The 24,372-nt window shown below is 38.1% G+C and overlaps 1 protein-coding gene and 1 non-coding gene across 3 annotated transcripts; both read left to right on the top strand.

Annotated features, from left to right (window-relative positions):
- The first annotated feature begins 3,547 nt into the window (after positions 1-3,547).
- Positions 3,548-16,932, top strand: LOC124393644 (kinesin-like protein KIF2A). Of its 2 annotated transcripts, XM_046861598.1 has the most exons (18): positions 3,548-3,688; positions 4,149-4,181; positions 6,624-6,722; positions 7,726-7,826; positions 8,190-8,285; positions 8,375-8,429; positions 8,553-8,715; positions 8,810-8,900; positions 9,015-9,078; positions 9,181-9,272; positions 9,361-9,503; positions 10,262-10,466; positions 10,560-10,670; positions 11,035-11,102; positions 12,878-13,022; positions 15,460-15,561; positions 15,648-15,783; positions 16,396-16,932. In XM_046861598.1, the coding sequence occupies exons 1-18, from the start codon at positions 3,598-3,600 to the stop codon at positions 16,503-16,505; spliced, it is 1,905 nt and encodes a 634-aa protein (XP_046717554.1). In that variant the 5' UTR covers positions 3,548-3,597; the 3' UTR covers positions 16,506-16,932. The 2 variants fall into 2 exon arrangements, with proteins under 2 accessions (XP_046717554.1, XP_046717555.1); XM_046861599.1 differs by lacking the exon at positions 4,149-4,181.
- A 3,179-nt stretch (positions 16,933-20,111) lies between these two features.
- On the top strand, positions 20,112-20,184 carry trnag-ccc. Its single transcript has one exon. It is a non-coding gene; the product is annotated as a tRNA-Gly (tRNA).
- Positions 20,185-24,372: the final 4,188 nt, after the last annotated feature.

Genomic DNA, 24,372 nt, shown 5'->3' with positions numbered 1-24,372 from the left:
CCATCCTCGTCACTCCCAATGAAAAACCTCAACATCTTCAGCTCTGCTACTTCCAGCTCCGCCTCTGTCTTTTACTCAATGCCACTGTCTCTGAAACTATACAACATCGCAGGTCTTGGCTGCAGTGTGCCCTAAGGTTTCAATCTGGTGTAGTTACACAGGGGAATGACATTGGTTGAGGATCTAGTGTCCAGTTAAAATTAGATTTTTGGGTTGTTTTAGATCTATTTTAATGTTCAAGAAGGTTTGCTTTATGTTTGTCCTGTGTTGCTGAGTCAATAAACAGATCATCACATTGATTTGACAAAGGTCTGTCACTCCAGATGTGGGAAGATTTTTCATGCAATAAGACAAGAAAGTCAAGATCAAGTTGAGCCTTTCTTGTCTTATTGCATGAACAATTTTCTCACATCTGGAGTGACAGACTTTTGACAAATTATTTAGCTTCTTACATATTTTGCACTTTTTTTCTTATTCAGGACATTGCAATCGATCAACATGATGCTTGTTTCTACAGTAGCTGCATCCTTTGGGGGGGCACTGGAGTATCATTTCTCAGTTGCAAATTCACATCGTATTTCTTTGTGTATTTGGTGTTACGTTGCTTGAGACTGTATGCACCGCATGCTACGTGCAGTGCTTATTCCAATACTACCTCATGAATATAGTTGATGCAATACCAGCAGGTTTTGTGAGACCTTTGCAGGGCTTCAGTGAATCTAAACAATCCCTCTTTAAAAAAAAAAGAGATCTTAATAAACGGTATTGATATTACAGATAAAACATTTTATAATACATTTTTCAGATCTTTTATTCATTGTCCCGCAACATTTTGTTATAAGTATTTCTGGAAGAAATATTTTGAGAATATTAACTGAAAGTTGATTTGGACTTTGAACAAATATTGTGTTACTATTATTATTACTAAAATTATACATAGAATTTATCGAACAAACCAGATACAAAACTGATCTCCCTGAATTTTGCTTGTTCTAAAATTGAGATAAGGAAATTTAAATATTTTTTATTTAGATTAAAAAAAAATACAAATAAGAGTCAAATTTTTATGCTAAATTTGTTAATATTATTAGGTAAGTACTACAGGGAGTGCAGAATTATTAGGCAAGTTGTATTTTTGAGGATTAATTTTATTTGAGGATTTAATTTGAACAACAACCATGTTCTCAATGAACACAAAAAACTCATTAATATCAAAGCTGAATATTTTTGGAAGTAGTTTTTAGTTTTAGCTATTTTAGGGGGATATCTGTGTGTGCAGGTGACTATTACTGTGCATAATTATTAGGCAACTTAACAAAAAACAAATTTATACCCATTTCAATTATTTATTTTTACCAGTGAAACCAATATAACATCTCAACATTCACAAATATACATTTCTGACATTCAAAACCAAACAAAACAAATCAGTGACCAATATAGCCACCTTTCTTTGCAAGGACACTCAAAAGCCTGCCATCCATGGATTCTGTCAGTGTTTTGATCTGTTCACCATCAACATTGCGTGCAGCAGCAACCACAGCCTCCCAGACACTGTTCAGAGAGGTGTACTGTTTTCCTCCTTGTAAATCGCACATTTGATGATGGACCACAGGTTCTCAATGGGGTTCAGATCAGGTGAACAAGGAGGCCATATCATTAGATTTTCTTCTTTATACCCTTTCTTGCCAGCCACGCTGTGGAGTACTTGGACGTGTGTGATGGAGCATTGTCCTGCATGAAAATCATGTTTTTCTTGAAGGATGCAGACTTCTTCCTGTACCACTGCTTGAAGAAGGTGTCTTCCAGAAACTGGCAGTAGGACTGGGAGTTCAGCTTGACTCCATCCTCAACCCGAAAAGGCCCCACAAGCTCATCTTTGATGATACCAGCCCAAACCAGTACTCCACCTCCACCTTGCTGGCGCCTGAGTCGGACTGGAGCTCTCTGCCCTTTACCAATCCAGCCACGGGCCCATCCATCTGGCCCATCAAGACTCACTCATTTCATCAGTCCATAAAACCTTAGAAAAATCAGTCTTGAGATATTTCTTGGCCCAGCCTTGACGTTTCAGCTTGTGTGTCTTGTTCAGTGGTGGTCGACTTTCTGCCTTTCTTACCTTGGCCATGTCTCTGAGTATTGCACACCTTGTGCTTTTGGGCACCCAGTGATGTTGCAGCTCTGAAATATGGCCAAACTGGTGGCAAGTGGCATCTTGGCAGCTGCACGCTTGACTTTTCTCAGTTCACGGGCAGTTATTTTGCGCCTTGGTTTTTCCACACGCTTCTTGCGACCCTGTTGACTATTTTGAATGAAACGCTTGATTGTTCGATGATCACGCTTCAGAAGCTTGGCTATTTTAAGACTGCTGCATCCCTCTGCAATATATCTCACTATTTTTGACTTTTCCGAGCCTGTCAAGTCCTTCTTTTGACCCATTTTGCCAAAGGAAAGGAAGTTGCCTAATAATTATGCACACCTGATATAGGGTGTTGATGTCATTAGACCACACCCCTTCTCATTACAGAGATGCACATCACCTAATATGCTTAATTGGTAGTAGGCTTTCCAGCCTATACAGCTTGGAGTAAGACAACATGCATAACGAGGATGATGTGGTCAAAATACTCATTTGCCTAATAATTCTGCACTCCCTGTATATACACAGATGTAAATGGTCAGAAAGATGCCCAATATCTCTTAATTCAAGGCTGAATTACCAATTTATTTTTTAATCTTATAAACAAGAACTTTCAAGCCAGAAAGCAATCACAACTTTGAATATACTCAAAGATTTAATCTCCTCTTTTTTTTGTAACCATGTATGTATACCTGCCTTTTTTATTATTATTATTATTATTATTATTATTATTATTATTATTTATTTTATTAGATTTACGATATTTTATTGAATGTAAACTTTTTTTTGTTTTTCAATAAAAGACAAAAAGAAAAAACAATTCAAGTGCAGTGCTCATGCTGCTATAAGTGTTCCATGCACATGCTTGGTCCTGCAATATGTGTTATACGGGGCTTTTTATTGAAATTACATTAGTTTAGTTCAGCTGGACATGGGACGCCCTCATCCTTTTCCTTCAGAGGTCTGCTAAACATCAGCTCTTCTTACTGATGCCTAAACTTTGGCCATGCGTCTGGTAGGTTTCCCACTTCATCGTGAGTTTCATCATTCTTTTTTTTTCAATCCCCTCAATCTGACACCATGTTATGTCTCGTTAAGGTGGCGAGATAAATAAAGAGATTTCAGATGCACGCGGAATTGATTAAAACTTTTTTAACAAGTCGCACGCACTCACTAACGACAGCTCAATCAAACGTGTTTTGTGCTAAAATGCCTAACCTGTATTGACAAGCGATATAGCCAATAAAAACAAAACATAGGTTGTTTTTGACCTGTGATTGGTTCATATCCAGACATAAGTGTACTATAATACCCATAATAATTTTCCCAGCAACGCTCCCACGAAACAGGTGGTAACGTCACAGATGTGGGCGGAGCTTATACAGTCTATATAGGGGCTTGCGCTACCTAATCCGCGTAGGTTTCTTTTAGTAGGTCAAGGCGAGAAGTAGCATGAAATGTCATCCCAAGCAGATACAGTGGCGTACACTGCAAAACGAAACAGTGTTTCCGCAGCACCAAGGTTCAACATCAGATACAAAAACCAAGGTATAAGCTATTTTACATAAAAAAAAATTTTGGTATCAATGTCAACGAAATCGTTTTAAATAAACTCACTTTTCAATTCGTACATGCAAAAGATGCATGATAGGCAATATTTAAAAACATAAGCCATGTTAATGGATAACATTAGTTCATTGTTAGTTAATACTGCATAAAAAAGGAGATACATTAATGGCTTTATATATATATATATATATATATATATATATATATATATATATATATATATATATATATATATATGTGTGTGTGTGTGTGTGTGTGTGTGTGTGTGTGTGTGTGTGTATAACATGCCTGTCGTTTTATTATTGTGGTATTCCATTTCAGGTCTTTTAAAATGTCCTAGTTCTAAATGTATTTTCTTAATATTTGTTTTCTATGGGAGGAGAACAGTTATGATGCAATTTAAAATGCGAATTGAGTGTAAATAACCTTTATGTCATAGGGTGGATTCCTTTTTCAACCCCAAGTTCCAAATGTGAGTTGGTTTTCTTGCTTAAAACCCCACTGTTTCTCCATATTCACACTCCAATTGCTCTGATATTGAGGAAGACGGCATTCAATTTTTTGCCATTTCTAAAATCATGGTTCATAAGGTTCTAAGGCCATTCTGACTAACCTGTTTGATCTTCCAGTTATCTGGCTCCTCATTTTGGTGCTTTCCCCTGGTTGCATAAAAAGTCAACGTCATGTGTCATACATTTAAATAGTTGTTTTTCTGTTTTAGTTTTCCTTTATGGGGTTAGGGTTAGCAGTGTAAATTTAGATGTAATTAATGGAAATGCAGATCCTTTTGTGTTTTGGTTAAATCTTTTTTTTTTGCTAAGATTTGCATATAGTGGTGTGTTCTTAATGACAGCTTTTCTAAAATTATATCCTGTTCCTAAAACAAGAAATATCCCAATATATTGCCTTGCCTACAGTATTGCCACATATTGTATCACAACCCCTATATTGTGATACATATAGCATTGTCAGGTTTTCTTGCTGATAAACAGCCCTAAAAAAAAGGAACAGCCTGTGGAAGGTTTTATTACGCTTTATTATTAATTATTACGCTGACAGTTCAACCATACCTTGACTATAAAGTGTGAACATATTGCTTGGCTGGGCATTATCTTATATGAACGAATAATGTGCTGCAATGGTTTTGCAATATTATCTCTGAAAGCCAGCAAATGGTGTTTCATAAACAGTAGTGATCATTAGTTTAAACAGCCCTTCATTATCATTGAACATAGCCCCCCAAAAATGTGTTTAATTGATCAATTACTCCATATAAGCTAAAAGAGGATCCAATAAATTTTTTGTAGCCAAAAAATTATATTTTTTACAAATACACAGTCTGTTAAAGAATGATGCAAATGAAGAAGAAGATACATTTCAGAATTAAAAGGTAAACAGATCACACACACATATATATATATATATATATATATATATATATATATATATATATATATATATATATATATATATATACCCTGCTATTTTGCAAGTTCTCCCACTTAGAGATCATGGAGGGGTCTAACATTGTCATCATAGGTGCATGTCCACTGTGAGAGACAAAAAAAAAGTATTTTTTTTTTTTGGGGGTGTTTTTTGGGGAACAAAGGAGGTTGTTCCCCAAAGGAGGTTGTTCCCCTAAATCTCGCAATACATGGCCCCGGTCATCCTCTCCTTAATACAGTGCAGTCGCCCTGTCCCATGTGCAGAAAAACACCCTCAAAGCATGATGCTACCACCCTCATGCTTCACAGTAGGGATGGTGTTCTTGGGATGGTACTCATCATTCTTCTTCCTCCAAACACGTCTAGTGGAACTATGACCCAAAAGTTCTATTTTGGTCTCATCTGACCACATGACTTTCTCCCATGACTCCTCTGGATCATCCAAATGGTCATTGGCAAACTTAAGACGTGCCTGGACATATGCTGGTTTAAGCAGGGGAACCTTCCGTGCCATGCATGATTTCAAACCATGACGTCTTAGTGTATTACCAACAGTAACCTTGGAAACGTTGGTCCCAGCTCTTTTCAGGTCATTGACCAGCTCCTCCCGTGTAGTTCTGGGCTGATTTCTCACCTTCCTTAGGATCATTAAGACCACACGAGGTGAGATCTTGCATGGAGCCCCAGTCCGAGGGAGACTGACAGTCATGTTTAGCTTCTTCCATTTTCTAATGATTGCTCCAACAGTGGACCTTTTTTCACCAAGCTGCTTGGCAATTTCCCTGTTGCCCTTTCCAGCCTTGTGGAGGTGTACAATTTTGTCTCTAGTGTCTTTGGACAGCTCTTTGGTCTTGGCCATGTTAGTAGTTGGATTCTTACTGATTGTATGGGGTGGACAGGTGTCTTTATGCAGCTAACGACCTCAAACAGGTGCATCTAATTTAGGATAATAAATGTAGTGGAGGTGGACATTTTAAAGGCAGACTAACAGGTCTTTAAAGGTCAGAATTCTAGCTGATGGACAGGTGTTCAAATACTTATTTGCAGCTGTATCATACAAATAAATAGTTTAAAAATCATATATTGTGATTTCTGGATTTTTTTATTTTTATTTTGATTTTGTCTCTCACAGTGGACATGCACCTACGATTACAATTTCAGACCCCTCCATGATTTCTAAGTGGGAGAACTTGCAATAGCAGGGTGTTCAAATACTTATTTTCCTCACTGTGTGTGTGTGTGTGTATATATATATATATATATATATATATATATATATATATATATATATATATATATATATATATATATATATATACTTTCCTCTAGCAATCAGGAATTAATGAATTGTAATATATTTATAAGAAATTAATATTAATTATAATAATAATAATATTAGGTATAAATGGGTACTGGGTCTCCCTGTGCTGAAGTCTCTCCCACTCACTTGTGTTTGTTTGTCATGCTAGACATAGGTACAACGAGAATGCGGCCAAGCCAGCAGATGGAACATGCACCGAGTGCTCCAGCTCCTCCTCCTATCCAGCACCAGACACTGCAGCAGAACGGTACAGAAACCTAGAACAGCAAAAGGAAGGGCTAAGGCAATTCTGAAATAGGATACCAAATTACTTTAGTACAACCCTTGATGGGATAATCTGCCATATTTGCATCTTTCCTTTCCCCCCACTAATGCATACATTATTAGCCTGTGAAAACATCTAGGTTGATATTTAGTAATAATAATCGTGTACTGAGTTGTGGATACACATCACATCAGTCCTTGTTTCTGAAGTTGAAGCATATTGCACCTATCATATTTAATTACATTCCTTATTGAATGTGCCGTGCGATTATGTTTTTATGTGATTGTGTTCCTGATTTTTTAATAAAAAAAACCCACAATGCAATAAAATTTAATTTAATACATCTACCCGTAATATGACTATAAATTAATATCTGAAAACCATATTAGATTATCAACTGTAAAAAAAAAAATGATTAATGTTGCATGTATATTTAAAGACTGTTTAATTATCATTTATAAATGCCCATATTACTGAGTATATCACAACTGATTATTAAAACACAGGGTATACATCAAAGCTTAATGTCAAATGTGCACACACAGTTCAAAGTGCACATTGTTTAACAATATAATGAAGAAAAAAAAAAGCATGGAACATTATTGCAACTATTTTGTGTTTATGTGCTCCATTTTTTCTTTTCCTTTAAACCCTGCTTGGTTTTCTAATATGTATGTGTTTAAAAAAGCAAAATACACAGTACAGGTGTAGAAGCTCTCGATCATCATCTATCATTCCCACAAAAGACCTTATTCAATGGAATAAAGAGCTTTCCAAAGCTCTATTAAATGTTAAACAAACACAGGATTGTTTGGCTGTTTAGATGTTACGTCTTGCTATCATTGTTTTCAGCTCAGATTAACATACAATAATTATTACTATTTATTGTTATTTTTTTTTAAAGAAGTAAGGACGATAACGTAACAGTATTAAATGTATGCATTTTGTTTCCTAATTGAAATGACATTTCAATTTGTGTGTGCAGCTCGCAAGAAGTCAAACTGTGTAAAGGAGGTGGAGAAACTGCAGGAGAAGAGGGAGAGGAGGCGCATGCAGCAGCAGGAGCTCAAAGAGAAGAGAGCACAGGTACAGGGTTACAGCTCACCACACATGAGTTTGATAATCCTGAACATTGTTTCTAAATAAAGAAACACCTGAAAGAGCAATGAAATATCTTTAACATCCACCACTGTAGACTGACCACTAAGTCATCAGAAGTTCACAACCATTGTGTGGTAGACAATTGATGCATTTAATAATTGATTTATTGCCAAGCCCACTTTGCCCAGATTGAATAGACCAATGTTGAGTAATAATGTGTAGTGAGTATTTAAGCATTTAAATGAATTCACTGTGCTGAATTTTTATAAGTTTCATACTGAAATGTGGTACAGTGTCATTTAATTTCCTTTAAAACAGGATTGGTAATTGTTGTTATTTTGAACACAGGATGTAGATGCATCAAATCCTAATTATGAAATTATGTGCATGATCCGAGACTTCAGAGCCAGTCTGGACTACAGGCCATTGACTAATGCTCATATGGTAATGTCAGGCTTTCACTATTCTGAACAGCATTTATTTTTGTAACGATGCAATTGTGTACTGTTTGATTTAAATGATTTCTTCTTCAGATTGAAGAGCACAGTATATGTGTGTGTGTCCGTGCGCGGCCGCTTAATAGAAAAGGTACAAATTTGAACTATTGTATATTTATTAATTAATACAGACTTTACTGATAAATTATTTACTGTTTCTATTTTTAATGGGACATCAAATTATATTCACTACACCATTGTATATCTGTCACAGAGATGAGCTTAAAGGATTTAAATGTCATCACAATTCCCAGTAAAGACGTTGTCATGGTACACGAACCAAAACAAAAAGTGGACTTAACGAGATACCTCGAGAACCAGACCTTCCGCTTTGATTATGCATTCAATGATACCACCACAAATGAAATGGTTTACAGGTCAGTCCCTGAAAATGCTGTTTCAAGGAAATAGATAAAACATTTTTGAAATGTCTAATTTATTGCAAGAACTATTTGGGTTTTTTTTTTCCAGTTTTACTGCCCGGCCGCTTGTAGAGACCATATTCGAGAGGGGAATGGCGACGTGCTTTGCCTACGGACAAACAGGAAGTGGTAAAACTCATGTAGGTGTTCCTATAAATTATATTCTATCAGAAGTGCTTGTCTTATTGGAACAGATTTTCTCCAATGCCCATTAAAATTGTTTTAACATACTAATTCAATTTTCTGTGTTCCAGACGATGGGTGGAGATTTTTCTGGGAAAAATCAGGATTGCTCTAAAGGGATCTACGCACTGGCAGGTATATATCAGAACTCTGGTTTAGAGTAGAAAATAAATAAATAAATAAATAAATAAATAAATAAATAAATAAAAATACAAAATTTACTCCATTTATTTGCAGCACGAGATGTTTTTCTAATGCTTAAGAAGCCAAACTACATAAAATTAGACCTTCAAATTTACGCCACCTTCTTTGAAATTTACAGTGGAAAGGCAAGTAGTATCTAACCTCTTCATATAAAGTATTGATCTGACCTTGGAGGAGTTTTTGAAACATGATTGTGTATCTGTGTGCACGCAGGTGTTTGACCTGCTGAACAGGAAGGCGAAGCTGCGAGTTTTAGAGGATGGCAAGCAGCAGGTGCAGGTTGTAGGACTGCAGGAACGAGAGGTTCATTGTACAGAGGACGTCCTCAAGCTCATAGAAATGGGCAACAGTTGCAGGTAAACTCCACCTTCCAAACTCCAAATGGATCACCAATCGATAGATAACAGTAAAGATTCTAGATAGATAACTGTGGAGATGATTTAATTCAGTTTTTACATTTGCATTCAAAAAGAATTTCACAGATGCCTTTATCCATGGACAACTTACAACTGAGCAATTAAGGTTAAAAGGTTTTGTTCAAGGGCCCAACAGGACAGCTTAGTGGTTTTGACACAGGGGATTTGAACTCACAACCTTCCAATCAGAAGCACATCTTCATCAATGAGCTACCACTTTAACCAGTTTTGATTTTGAGCAAGGAGTTTGAGTATTTTACTTAAATTATTTTATTGCTGTAATCTACATTATTGGTGCTTACAGTTTAAACAAAAATGTTTTGTGTGTACATTTATTTTCTCATGTGCCACATTAATTTGCCATTTAGAAATTAATTTCATGAATGACTATGTGTCCTTTTAAACCATTTGCAGTTACATATAATGTTGTTAAACAGTCCCTTTCTTAAAGTTTAATAAGACATAGGAAGACTCCTGTTTATGTTTATTATGTTAAGGTTACTGTAGAAATGATAATGTATCTGTATTTAATAAAGTGTTTCCATTTGGGGAGACTTTAACTTCATTACATTTCAAGGCAAGTACTTTTACTTTTTAAGTGAAAGTTTAAAGGGAGCACTTTTACTGGAGTAATATTTTACCTAGTGTATCTCTACTTTAACTCAAGGACGTCATTTTTTAAATTTATTTTACTGCAGGACATCTGGGCAGACCTCAGTCAACGCACACTCATCTCGCAGCCACGCTGTATTCCAGATCATTCTGCGAAGGGGAGGCAAAATGCATGGCAAATTTTCCCTCATAGACTTGGCAGGCAATGAACGAGGGGCGGACACATCCAGCGCCGACCGCCAGACTCGCCTCGAAGGGGCTGAGATCAATAAAAGTTTACTGGCTCTGAAGGTCCACCGATTCTCTCAAATGCACACTTTTATATTTTAGTTCAGAATTTTATTTGCATGTTCTAACAGAGTTGCTTTACTTTGCTCTTGGTAGGAATGCATCAGAACCTTGGGCCGCAACAAGCCTCACACTCCGTTCCGAGCCAGTAAGCTCACGCAGGTTCTGCGAGACTCTTTCATTGGTGAGAATTCGCGAACATGCATGGTAAGATATTGCCAATTCTCAATTGTCACTGTAGTTTAACCAGAGTATCTTTAACCACAAGTTTATTTCTTAAACAAAATATTTAAACATGATCAGTATGTGGATAAATATTATATTAATACAAAATATTGCTCTTATACTTGACACTGAGCCTAGTTATAGCACAAAGGCATCTGCAGGGGGGAAGATGGAATTCCCATATCAGTAGCTACTATTCAATTGGCTTCTCAATCTACAGGAATATAGTGTGCAGCATTGTCGTAAAAACACTTACCAACAAGAAAGTGCTGGTGTAGGTTGAGTGCAATGAATGATTAAGGAACTGTTAGATAGTGATGATAATATAAATGTATACTGTCTGCAGATTGCCACCATCTCTCCAGGCATGGCATCATGTGAAAACACCTTGAATACACTGAGATATGCCAACAGGTTTGTACCAGATACTGTTTGTAAGACAACTGTCTTTACCACAATTATTATAAAATTGACATGGGTTAGGTCAAGATTAGGTCTCTAGTCCACCAATACTCACTTTTTTTCATATCTTTATTTAAATAAAGCAGCATCAAAAGAATTTGTGGTGGCATTTAGACTTTGCAAAGAATAGTCATATCACATGAAAATAAATTATTAGGTACATTCATTTTAATTTAATTCAATTTTTATTTGTATAGCGCTTTTAACAATGAACATTGTCTCAAAGCAGCTTTACAAAGATGATGTGGTGAATATGTTCTTTATAAGTAAGTTTGTCCCTGATGAGCGAGCCGGTGGCGACTGTGGCATAGAAAAACTCCCCGAGATGGCATAAGGAAGAAACATTGAGAGGAACCAGACAACTTTTATAAAAAAAAAAAAAAAAAAAAAAAAAAAGTATAGCCATCCATTTATTAGTTAAACGCACCAAATGTATTTCCTCAGCCACATAATGGACAATGTGCTGATGCTATTATTTTATTATTCTTATTATTTTATGCTAAATCTATTATTTTCAAAGTATTTTTATCGTTATACATTTAAGGTTTTTTTGTACTAGTATTATTAGGAAATGTACAAATTCCCTCACTGAATGTTTTTATTTGTTGACACGAGTATGTTTGTGCACTTAATTGGATGGTTAGTTGATTGATACACAAAGTACACAAGTGAGTGTTACAACCTGACTGAGACTTTTAATGCTGGATTATTCTATAATACTATTTATTTTTTACACTTTTGACTTTATTCTCACTGTTATCATGGAGAAGAAGATCTCTAGACACGGCATCTGCCAAATCAAATTGAAATTTAAGTCATTATTATTTGTTATGTGGACTTAACAACAATGATCATACACTGCCATTCAAAAAATATTGAATATGTAAAGATTTGCCATTTGACAATGTACACATTGGAAATTGAATAATGAAAACAAGTATGTCATTAAAATTTGTAAATATTTATATTTAAAGACTTAATTGTCTTGGTAGTCCATGAAGATAGATTAGTAATAGCATCACATGGAACAAATATGATCTCGAATGTGATCTCGATTTGTTCTCCAAAAAATTTCTCACTTCTCTTAGGCTTTTTGTTTCATTTGTGCTTTAACACTGAGTATTCTGTTTTTGGCATTGTATGTCATCACTTTTAGCATAATGTTCATCTGACTCATTAGCTAGCTAAACACAGTTTGGCAGGCTTCAGCTCCAAATCAAATAAAGGAAACATGAACAGGTCATGTTGTATAACTGGTTATCAGCACATGTCTGCATTGTCATGTCTCACTGTTTCGTCTCTGTCTATCCCAATGAAAGAGTGAAGGAGTTTGCTATAAGCCTATCAGACATCCCCTTCTCCCCCTTTCTCTCCTACCTACGAGTACGATGACTTTGCTTCCTCATCCAACAGGTCTTCTTTTCCCAGCGTCACGCTTTTTTGAACGTTCTCACGTCAGCTCGCTTACTGTTAAACATTAGTTATACTTAATCAGTTGCTTTAATTTCAGTGTGGAGATGGTTTTTTTTTTTTTTACCACATTCTTTCTCATCAGTCAGTTTATTTTATTTTTTATTTTATATTTTGCTGTATGAGCGTCAGAGTCAGAGGTCATGATGGTCCTTTTGATATGGTTTGCTTCATTACCTTTGCCATGAATAATGTCATGAATAGCATTAATTAGTGTTTGTCTAAATAAATGTATGTCTGTAATTGTTTGTGTGTAGAGTAAAGGAGCTTACTATCAACCCGGGTGCAGTAGGAAGAACAAGTGGAGGCCTTCAAGTGAACCAGCTGGACGTGTTGGAGCCACAGTGGGGAGTGGGCAACTCTCCTCAGAGAGACGATCTTAAACTACTGTGTGAACAAAATGTAAGAAAAAACACTGGGTAGCAATTAAGACCACCTCTGTTTAAATGAACATATTTTCGGGTTGCCCTGTTGATAAATATACAACATGTAGCAGTCTTTATCCCTGGTGTTCTCCATATACAATATGAGCCTGACCAGGATAAAGTACTTACACACACTGTAGTGGTGGACCAATATATAAAATACAGAGCATCATAATAAGCAGGGAAATAAATTACTTATTTTTGAAAAAATTAAAATATTTCCTTCTGGGATACACTCACCGGCCACTTTAATAGGTACACCTGTCCAACTGCACGTTAACACAAATTTCTAATCAGCCAATTACATGGCAGCAACTCAATGCATTTAGGCATGTAGACATGGTCAAGACGATCTGCTGCAGTTCAAACCGAGCGTCAGAATGGGGAAGAAAGGTGATTTAAGTGGCTTTGAACGTGGCATGGTTGTTGGTGCCAGACGGGCTGGTCTGAGTATTTCAGAAACTACTGATCATCCGGGATTTTCACGCACAACCATCTCTAGGGTTTACAGAGAATGGTCCGAAAAAGAGAAAATATCTGGTGAGCGGCAGTTCTGTGGGCGCAAATGCCTTGTTGGTTCCAGAGGTCATAGGAGAATGGCCAGACTGGTTCGAGCTGATAGAAAGGCAACAGTAACTCAAATAACCACTCGTTACAACCGAGGTATGCAGATGAGCATCTCTGAATGCACAACACGTCGAACCTTGAGGCGGATAGGCTACAGCAGCAGAAGACCACACCGGGTGCCACTCCTGACAGCTAAGAACAGGAAACTGAGGCTACAATTCGCACAGGCTTACCAAAATTGGACAATAGAAGATTGGAAAAACGTTGCCTGGTCTGATGAGTCTCGAGTTCTGCTGCGACATTTGGATGGTAGGGTCAGAATTTGGTGTCAACAACATGAAAGCATGGATCCATCCTGCCTTGTATCAACGGTTCAGGCTGGTGGTGGTGGTGTAATGGTGTGGGGGATATTTTCTTGGCACACTCTGGGACCATTAGTACCAATTGAGCACCGTGTTAATGCCACAGCCTACCTGAGTATTGTTGCTGACCATGTCCATCCCTTTATGACCACAGTGTACCCATCTTCTGATGGCTACTTCCAGCAGGATAACGTGCCATGTCATAAAGCGCGAATCATCTCAGACTGGTTTCTTGAACATGACAATGCACTGTACCAAAATGGCCTCCACAGTCACCAGATATCAATCCAATAGAGCACCTTTGGGATGTGGTGGAACAGGAGATTCGCATCATGGATGTGCAGCCGACAAATTTGCAGCAACTGCGTGATGCTATCATGTCAATATGGACTGTTTCCAGGAATGTTCCAGGAATGTTTCCAGTACCTTGTTGAATTTATGCTACGAAGGATTAAGGCAGTTCTGAAGGCAAAAAGGGGGTCCAACCCGGTACTAGTAAGGTGTAAAGTGTAGTAATGTAATAAAGTGGCCGGTGAGTGTATACACCATGGGAATTCTGTCAAAATTTAGTTTTGCTGCCAAAACTTTCTACCTCTACTTTAAGAAATAGATTTGAAATGTTTCTAATTGTTTAGATCATGTTGAGAAAGTTTAAAAAGTAATGCTTTGAGCAGGTTGCTAAATGTATTTTGCAAATGTAGCTCTGTTCTAGAAACACTGTAGCCTAGAACTAGCCTTAGCACTATGCTTTACAATATAGGAAACATTTACCATGCATGAGTTTTCCAGGCCTTCTAGAAGAAAGATCTAGAATACAAACCACACCTTTAAAAGCAATGGACCACTGCAGTGGCACTTTTAATTCTTCTGAATATGTTTTTTTTTTTTTGCTTTCTTTTATGTTGTATAATAAAGGAAACTGCTAATTACTTTCCTAAAAAAACCTGATAGGAAGATATACATTATATAGACAAATATACATGGACACCTGTGCATCTGAGACTTTTGAACATCACGTTACACATTTATTCCACATTTGCTATTATAATAACCTTAACTGTTTTGGGAAGGTGTATATATATATTTATTTATATATTTTAGATTGTGCTTGTGGAGATTTGTGTTCATTCAGCTAAAAGGGTGTTAGTAAAGTCAGGTTCTGATGTAGGGTGAGGATGCCTGGGGTGCAGTTTCTGTTCCAGCTCATCCCACAGGTGTTTAATAGGGTTGAGGTCAGAGTCTATAGGAGGCCATTTAAAATCTTCCACTCTCTCCATGTAAACCATATCTTCATGGAGCTGGCTTTGTGCAAAGAGGCATTGTCAGAGGCTGTTGTTCACTAAATACACATACATACATTTATCAATAAACATTCACTAGAAATTATTGTGCTGAGTGTATATTTATAGTGAGTGTATATGAATAAAGTTTGTGTGTGTGTGTGTGTGTGTGTGTGTGTGTGTGTGTGTGTGTGTGTGTGTGTAGGAGGAGGAGGTCTCTCCACAGCTTTTAACCTTCCATGAGGCTGTGTCTCAGATGGTGGAGATGGAGGAGCAGGTTTTGGAGGACCACAAAGCTGTGTTTCAGGTACAGCATAGTTCATAGTTTTAAAAACACAATACAAATGTATATCCTGCATGATGTCATTATAAATATATCTATTGCTTTGGCAGGAATCAATACACTGGCTAGAAAATATGAAGATTCTAATAGAAATGACTGAGGAAGTGGACTATGATGTGGATTCTTATGCAATACATCTGGAGCAAAGTTTGGATCAGGAGATTGAAATCTTAACAGAGTTTAGAGGTAAATAAATGCCAGTTAATCCATTATAATATTTGTAACTACGTCCTGAACTCCAGCTCTTTTCAGCTTGTTTCTATTTCAGATAGATTTGTACTGACAAAAAAAAACAAACAGCTTAGAACAGCTAAACTGGGTAGATGAAGGAGAACATTGACTAATTCCTTTCGTTGTACTGACGAGAAGTTTAGTGTTACTCTTTAAACAAATATGAACATATAAACTTCTACAAATATATCTTGAATGGGAATATGTCCAATGGGAACATGACAGTCAAACTCTGAAGTACAATGAATAAATCTGCACTAAATTGTCATTTAGTATCTATTTTGATTCGGGAAAAATCAGTACACGCTAAAAACCTTTGTTATTTTTACTTCATGAGAGAAAAAGAGGCGGGTAACCGAATGATTATGTATATAGCAGCTTCGATGTAAGTGATAAAGTGAACTTACTTGTTTCACAGATGTTCCACAACATTAAAATAAACCATATTCTTTGGTTTAAAAAAACTTCTTGATAAATTTCTAAGACAAATCAAACATTTAGGATGGAAAATACGTTTGGTCATATTGTGTTTAAAACTTTAAAGCTGTAACTTCTCCTCTGAAACAGATAAAGCGAAGGCATTTAGGTCTGCACTTCAGGAGGAGGAACAAGCCAGTAAGCAGATCAACCCCAAACGGCTCTCTAACAACTCAAAAAAGGATGAAAAAAGTGGCTAAAAGAGGACACTGCAGATCTCTGGGTTTTCAGCATTGCAATCTCATCTAACTGAAACTGTTAGTGTCTTTAAAATTTTAAAGAGCTTTTGGCCTAATTGTATAGTATTAAAACAAATTCCAGTTCTAACTAAAAGTGAAATTTATAATACCATACAATTTAATAAAGGCCGCAATGCAATGTAAAAGACTGAACAATTGTGAAAAGAGAGTTTGAAAAAATTGCATGTGCACAGTCTTTGCATGTGCATCAGGGTCTCTGCATTTTCTGTTTTCTAAAAACATTAAAACATTCCCACATATTCTATAAAGTTGTTTTCCATCTCAACATAGCTAAAGCATAAGTAAATGAGAATGTTATAACTACGTACATTTTTAATAGGCAACCTATGCATGGTCATTTCTATTAAAATGTTCCTTCAAACATAAACTGTACAGGTGTTCCACATTTAATGCATGCTTTGATCCATTCAACCTATATTTTTAGTGTTTTTTTTTTTTTAAGTTTCAGAGAACTTATAACAGTAATGATTATAACAATAAACACTTTTCTATGCATTATTTATGCTCACATAATGTAAACACGACTTAAAAGTTTCAATCGATTTTATGTACACATACGAACTTCTTAGCTCTTTGGGATGCCATCTGCATTTTTTTATACTGGAATGTATATGAAACTTTTTTTTAACAACTTTAACTTTTAGAACACACATTTTTCACTATCAAATCATTTTCACATTCACTTTTATCACCCTTTAAAGAATATCATTTTCATCTCTCGTGACTAACACATTAAAAATGCCTCAACATGAATTTCATACCTGATGAGGAGAGATGTGAGAATGATTCATAAAACACCGGACACAGAGCTGCTACTTTATCGTTAGAGTCTCTGTATTTTCTTAGCAGCACGAACGCGTCCCCAAACAGGTGAACACTTCCCAAGGAAGAACATCTCTAGGTTATGTATGTAACCCTAGTTCCCTGAGGGAATGAGACTCTGCGTCGAAACGCTTTGCGTTTTCCACGCGCTGAACAATGTGTGCAATCAGTCAAAAATTGTACGCTGGCTGTCACCGGCGGGGTGACATCACGACCAGGAAGTATAAAATGCACATGAAGTGAAGCCGGCACCAGCTTCTGTAAAGAAGAAGGAAGCGCGATGCAGTGCCGCCAGCAGTGTGGTTTAGAGACATACGTAACATAGAGTTATATACATAACCTAGAGACGTTCCCTTTCAGAAACCTGAGCTGAGTAGAAACGCCTTGAGAACGAGTGTCCAATTATACCAGACTGACCAGTCCCTGAACTAGTGTGTATAAGCACAGCTAGGTTGAAAGGACAGAAGGGCCAGGAGTGGCACTGCGGTCCAGGTTATAGAACCAGACGAAGGTCAGTGGGGTGGACCAGCCTGCAGCGTTGCAAATGTCTTAGGGGGGTACTCCAGAGGACCAAGCCTTTGAGGCAGCCACACTCTGGGTGGATTGAGCTTTGACCTCGAGTGGGGAGGCCATAGGACTCATAAGATGATGCACTGGCATTAATGATCCATCTGCTAAGGGTCTGCGTATTAGCAGGGAGGCCTCTCCTCTGAGGGCCGTAGCGGACGAGCAGTTGATCAGACTTTCTGCAGGGATCTGTCCTGTGGACATAGGTGTCCAGTGCACGTACCGGACACAGCCGGTTCTCCTGGTCTGGTTCCTGAAACGGAGGAGGGTAAAATTATTGTAACCTTACAGGCCGTGGGACGACCGAGGGCACCTTGGGGATGTAACCTTAGGGTCTTAGGGTACAAAAAGGCTCTGGCCATACCTGGATTAACTCCAGGAAGGAGGGGTACACAGAAAGGGCCTGTAGGTCTCCTACTCTCTTGAGAGAGCGAATGGCCGGCAAGCACTCGGTCATGATAGAAGATGCCTCCAAAATGCCTTAGCCAGAGGCTCGAAGGGGGTCTCCGAGAGAGTATCAGCCGGATCCATCTTACTACCTTTCTCAAAGACAATCCTTCCAAAGTATCGCACTTCATGTTTAAGTGTTTCACATTTGCTGGGCTTAAGTTTTATTCCATGTTGCCTAAACCTTCGCATGACTTTCCATACATCATCCACGTGGTCTTTAAAGGTTTAACAAAAAAAAAAAACTAAAGTGTCATCTAGTTAAGGAACGCATATGGTATCTCTTAACTCACCAAGACATTCCTCCATGCAACGCTGGAGAGAGGAGTGTGAGTTCATCAGGCCAAAATGTACCCAAATCACTCATATACAGTGAGGAAAATAAGTATTTCAACACCCTGCTATTTTGCAAGTTCTCCCACTTAGAAATCATGGAGGGGTCTGAAACGGTCATCGTGGGTTCATGTCCACTGTGAGAGACATAATCTAAAAAAAAAATCCAGAAATCACAATGTATGATTTTTTAACTATTTATTTGTATGATACAGGTGCAAATAAGTATTTGAACACCTGAGAAAGTCAATAATAATATTTGGTACAGTAGCCTTTGTTTGCAATTACAGAGGTAAAACATTTCCTGTAGTTTTTCACCAGGTTTGCACACACTGCAGGAGGGATTTTGGCCCACTCCTCCACACAGATCTTCTCTAGATCAGTCAGGTTTCTGGCCTGTCGCTGAGAAGCACGGAGTTTGAGCTCCCTCCAAAGATTCTCTATTGGGTTTAGGTCTGGAGACTGGCTAGGCCACGCCAGAACCTTGATATGCTTCTTACAGAGCCACTCCTTTGTTATCCTGGCTGTGTGCTTCGGGTCATTGTCATGTTGGAAGACCCAGCCTCGACCGATCTTCAATGCTCTAACTGAGGGAAGGAGGTTGTTCCCCAAAATCTCACAATACATGGCCCCGGTCATCCTCTCCTTAATACAGTGCAGTCGCCCTGTCCCATGTGCAGAAAAACACCCCCAAAGCATGATGCTACCACCCCCATGTTTCAAAGTAGGGATGGTGTTCTTGGGATGGTACTCATCATTCTTCTTACTCCAAACACGTTTAGTGGAATTATGACCCAAAAGTTCTATTTTGGTCTCATCTGACCACATGACTTTCTCCCATGACTCCTCTGGATCATCCAAATGGTCATTGGCAAACTTAAGACGTGCCTGGACATGTGCTGGTTTAAGCAGGGGAACCTTTTGTGCCATGCATGATTTCAAACCATGACGTCTTAGTGTATTACCAACAGTAACCTTGGAAACGGTGGTCCCAGCTCTTTTCAGGTCATTGACCAGCTCCTCCCATGTAGTTCTTGGCTGATTTCTCACCTTTCTTAGGATCATTGAGACCCCATGAGGTGAGATCTTGCATGGAGCCCCAGTCCGAGGGAGATTGACAGTCATGTTTAGCTTCTTCCATTTTCTAATGATTGCTCCAACAGTGGACCTTTTTTCACCAAGCTGCTTGGCAATTTCCCTGTAGCCCTTTCCAGCCTTGTGGAGGTGTACAATTTTGTCTATAGTGTCTTTGGACAGCTCTTTGGTCTTGGCCATGTTAGTAGTTGGATTCTTACTGATTGTATGGGACAGGTGTCTTTATGCAGCTAACAACTTCAAACAGGTGCATCTAATTTAGGATAATAAATGTAGTGGCGGTCCCCTGGTGGTCTAGTGGTTAAGATGCAGCGCTCCCACCGCTGCGACCCGGGTTCGATTCCCGGTCAGGGAACCATCCCCAGCCACTCTCAGTGCCGGTCCCAAGCCCGGATAAATTGGGGAGGGTTGCGTTAGGAAGGGCATCCAGCGTAAAAATATGTGCCAAATCAAACGTGCGGAGGATCCGCTGTGGCGACCCCTAACGGGAGAAGCCAAAAGAAAGTTTTTTTTTAAATGTAGTGGAGGTGGATATTTTAAAGGCAGACTAACAGGTCTTTGAGGGTTAGAATTCTAGCTGATAGACAGGTGTTCAAATACTTATTTGCAGCTGTATCATACAAATAAATAGTTTAAAAATCATATATTGTGATTTCTGGATTTTTTTTTTTAGATTATGTCTCTCACAGTGGACATGCACCTACGATGACAATTTCAGACCCCTTCATGATTTCTAAGTGGGAGAACTTGCAAAATATTTTCCTATGCTGTGAATGTAAAGCATTAGTACCTGTAGTATTTGTTTGCTTCTTTGGGAGAGTTGAAAAAGTGACGATGGTCTCCAGAGGTGACCAGTAGGTGACCAGAAGTTTGGCAGGGAAAATCATCCCGTACTTAATCTTTCTCTCCGAAGATCTCGCTTTATGTCGTCAAATCGCCTTCGTTGTTTCATACACCTAGGGTGATAGATCGGGAAATAACATAATGCGGTGGTTCTGAAACATCACAGTATCCTTCTCCCGAGCTGCTCTCAATACTTTAGTACTTTAGTAGAAATCTACTAAAGTATTTAGTACTTTAGTAGAAATTTTAGTATCATTGTTTGTTGGTGTATTTCCAGTTTGATTACCACTGGGTAACCTGTGTGCCAATTCAATGATCACTGGCGCCGGAAAAGAGTCCGCACCCAGAACCTGAGTGAGACAGTTTTCCAAAAAAGGAGGTTTCCGTTTGGAAGTCCCAGAATACGAATATTAGAGCGTCGGCTTCTACATTCAGCCAAGTCAAGAGCAGAAGCAAGATCAGATACAGTTTTCTCGAGTTTGGAAACCTTGCCATGAAGATCGCCAGTGTCTTTCATGGCTGCCAGAACCTCCTTGTATTAGAATAAAAATTCACTTTTCAGACCGTTTATAGCCGAGAGAATTTCGCTGTTATCGGGTTGAATTTCAGCCTCGGAGTTAGCAATGGTGCCAGCTTGTATAGCATTTGATTCAAAAGTGGATCCTAGATCATCCACACCTGAATCCATGGTATTTTTTTTAATCTATTCTTCTCTGCGGTCGTGATGACATGCTTAATGTTTTGCAGATCACAAGTCAAAAAGTTAAACAAGTATTTTGGTTGTCAGGCTTGGTAATTATGGGAATCCACAGAGAGCATTGAAAAGCGTGACCGTTCAGCGACCCGACAAAACCGGAACTCAATAAACATACATTTGCATAAAGCATCAATAATTGTCCATGCCCATGTTGATTAGAGAATAAAGAAAATTGGAGAGTATTAATATAAGGTACATTTAGAGCAGATAAAAATGTGCGATTAAGTTGTAATGAATCGTGAGCTAACTAATGACAATCGTGTGATTTACTAATTCTAATATAATGGTCCAGTTACCAGCGTGACACTAAAACAGGTAGTAGTAATGGTTACTTTTTTACGCAAGTTCTGTACATACATTTATCAATAATCATTCACTAAAAATTAGTGTAAATGAATAAAGTCTTTGTGTGTGTAGGAGTGGGTCTCTCCAGCTTTTTACTTCCATGAGGCCATGTCTCAGATGGTGGAGATGGAGGAGCAGGTTCTGGAGGGCCACAAAGCTGTGTTTGAGGTACAGCATTGGTATTCAGCATTCCCCCTTCTTTTTCTGCAAGGTTTCTTCAGCTCCGAAATTGGATCAAATCAGTTTTTTGAGTTTTCACCTAAATTTACAGCGTGCATAGTCATAATTTTAAAAACACAATTTAAATGTATATACTGTGTGATGTCATTATAAATTGTCAGGAATTTTCCCCTTGTCTGCTAGATGTCAGCAAGTGCTTCCTTTTGTTTCCCACTTCACAGACTATTTATTTATAGTTTTCCTCTTCCCTTTTTTTTTTTTTACCCCCTGCTGCTGTTTTGCTTTGTGTTTTTTGTATGTTTTTACTTTGCATGAGGGTTTTTTTGTTTCTTTTTTTTTCTCTTCTTCTTCAGGTCCACTTCCTGGATAAATATTCCATTTGAACTTTCGTGCTTGTTGGAACAGAACAGTTCAGAACAGCTAAACTGGGTAGATGAAGGAAAGAATCCTGACTAATTCCTTTCGTTGTACTAGCAGGAAAAGTTTGGTAGTGGTACACTTTAAACAAATATGAACATATAAACTTTTACAAATCTCAAATGGGGACATTACAGTCAAACTCTGGAGAAGATTGAAAAAAGAGCGGTTTTGACTTGTATTTGAGGCAAACTCATATTTCAATAATTGTTACTATTGCTCTATTCTGATTTAGGATACCATGCTAAAAACCTTTGTCTTTTTTACTTAATAAAAGAAAAAAGAGGCAGGTAATGGAATGAATATGTATATAGCAGCTTCGATGTGAGTGATAAAGCAAACTTACTTGGTAAACATTAAAATGTACCATATTCTTTGGTTTTAAATTCTTCTTGATACATTTCTTAGAAGAATAAAACATTTAGGATGGAAAATACATTGTCATCTTCTTCTTTCGGCTTCTCCAGGCTCTTCCTAACCTGCTGCCTACTCACCACAAATCACAATATCATCTGCAAACATCATAGTCCACGGGGACTCCTGTCTGACCTCGTCTGTCAACCTGTCCATCACCACTGCAAACAGGAAAGGGCTTAAAATCGATCCTTGATGCAGTCCAACTTCCTCCTTGAACCAGCCTGTCGTTCCTACTGCACACTTTACTGCTGTTTTACTGTCCTCATACATGTCCTGCACCACCCTCACATACTTCTATGACACACATCTCCTCATACAATACCACAGCTACTCTCTCAGCACCCTGTCATACACTTTCTCTAAATCCACAAACACAATGCAACTCCTTCAGTATACTCCTTCATATACTTCTCCAAAGTAAATAATACGTCTGTGGTGCTCATCCTCGGCATGAAACCATACTGTTGCTCACAGATGGTCACCTCTTCTCTCAGCCTGGCTTCCACTTCTTTCCCATAACTTCATGGTGTGACTGATCAACTTTATACCCCTGTAGTTACTGCAGGTCTGCATATCTCCCTTATTCTTAAAGATTGGTACCAGCACACTCTTTCTCCATTCATCAGGCATCCTCTCACCTTCCAAAATCTTGTTAAACAATCTTGTTAAAAACTCCACCGACATCTCTCCTAAACATCTCCATGCTTCTACCAGTATGTCATCTTGTCCAACCAACTTTCCACTCTTCACCATCTCCACATCATCCAACCTTCTCTCTCTTTTATTTTCCTTGTTCATTAGTTGCTTAACATTCTCCCTCCATCTTCTTAACACACTCTCCTCACAAGTATACACATTTCCATCTCCATCCTTTATTGCTTTAACTTGTAGCACATCCTTCTCAGCTCAGTCCCTCTGCCTGGCCAATCGGTATAAATCCTTTTCTCCTTCCTTAGTGTCCAACTTCTCATCCCGCATATGCATCTCATATGCCTTTTCCTCGGCCTTTGCCACATCCCTCTTCATCTGCTGCCGCATCTCCGTGCACTCCTGCTTACTTTTCTCATCACTCAGTCGATTCCAATTCTGTGTTCCATTGTCCATGCCCATGTTGAGCACCATGTTGTAGGGTGGAGGGCTGTGTGTGCGCACTTAATTAATCTTCAGAAGTTGCAGCAAGTCGTCGTCCCGTGGCATTAATAACATAAAATTTAATTAAATGCAGGTAAATTACGTTTGATAATTGAACATGTTTGAAGAAACAAAGCCTCCATCACAGCTTTCCATTAGTAGATTTTCATTACATTTTTTTACAAAAATGTTGGCAGGTCGTTCTCAGATTTGGTTTCACTATTTCTGGTGACCCTCAGCAAATTTGTTCTTTGATTGCTTGCTTTGTAAAGATGCTGGCCTTGTTCAAGCCAGTAGCTCCACCTAGTGTTAAAACTAAGAAGTACAATACATTTAAACCCAAATATTATGTGGGGACAATAAACCATTATATTTTTTAGATGTGTACACAAAGAGCCAGAATGGCTATTGAGACGCTGTTTATTGTGTATGAATTTGTTTTGGATTTCATCT

The sequence above is a fragment of the Silurus meridionalis genome, chromosome 11 (assembly GCF_014805685.1).
Source record: "Silurus meridionalis isolate SWU-2019-XX chromosome 11, ASM1480568v1, whole genome shotgun sequence".
Classification (NCBI taxonomy): Eukaryota; Metazoa; Chordata; class Actinopteri; order Siluriformes; family Siluridae; genus Silurus; species Silurus meridionalis.
Note: the sequence above shows the minus strand (reverse complement) of the source record. Positions and strands in the feature narration are given on the sequence as shown.

Coding starts and splice junctions, on each gene's coding strand:
- LOC124393644 (XM_046861598.1), top strand. CDS start 3,598: ATGTCATCCCAAGCAGATACAGTGGCGTACACTGCAAAACGAAACAGT. Junction 8,901..9,014: donor CAGGAAGTGGTAAAACTCAT/GTAGGTGTTCCT, acceptor TCTGTGTTCCAG/ACGATGGGTGGAGATTTTTC. Junction 9,273..9,360: donor TTGAAATTTACAGTGGAAAG/GCAAGTAGTATC, acceptor GTGTGCACGCAG/GTGTTTGACCTGCTGAACAG.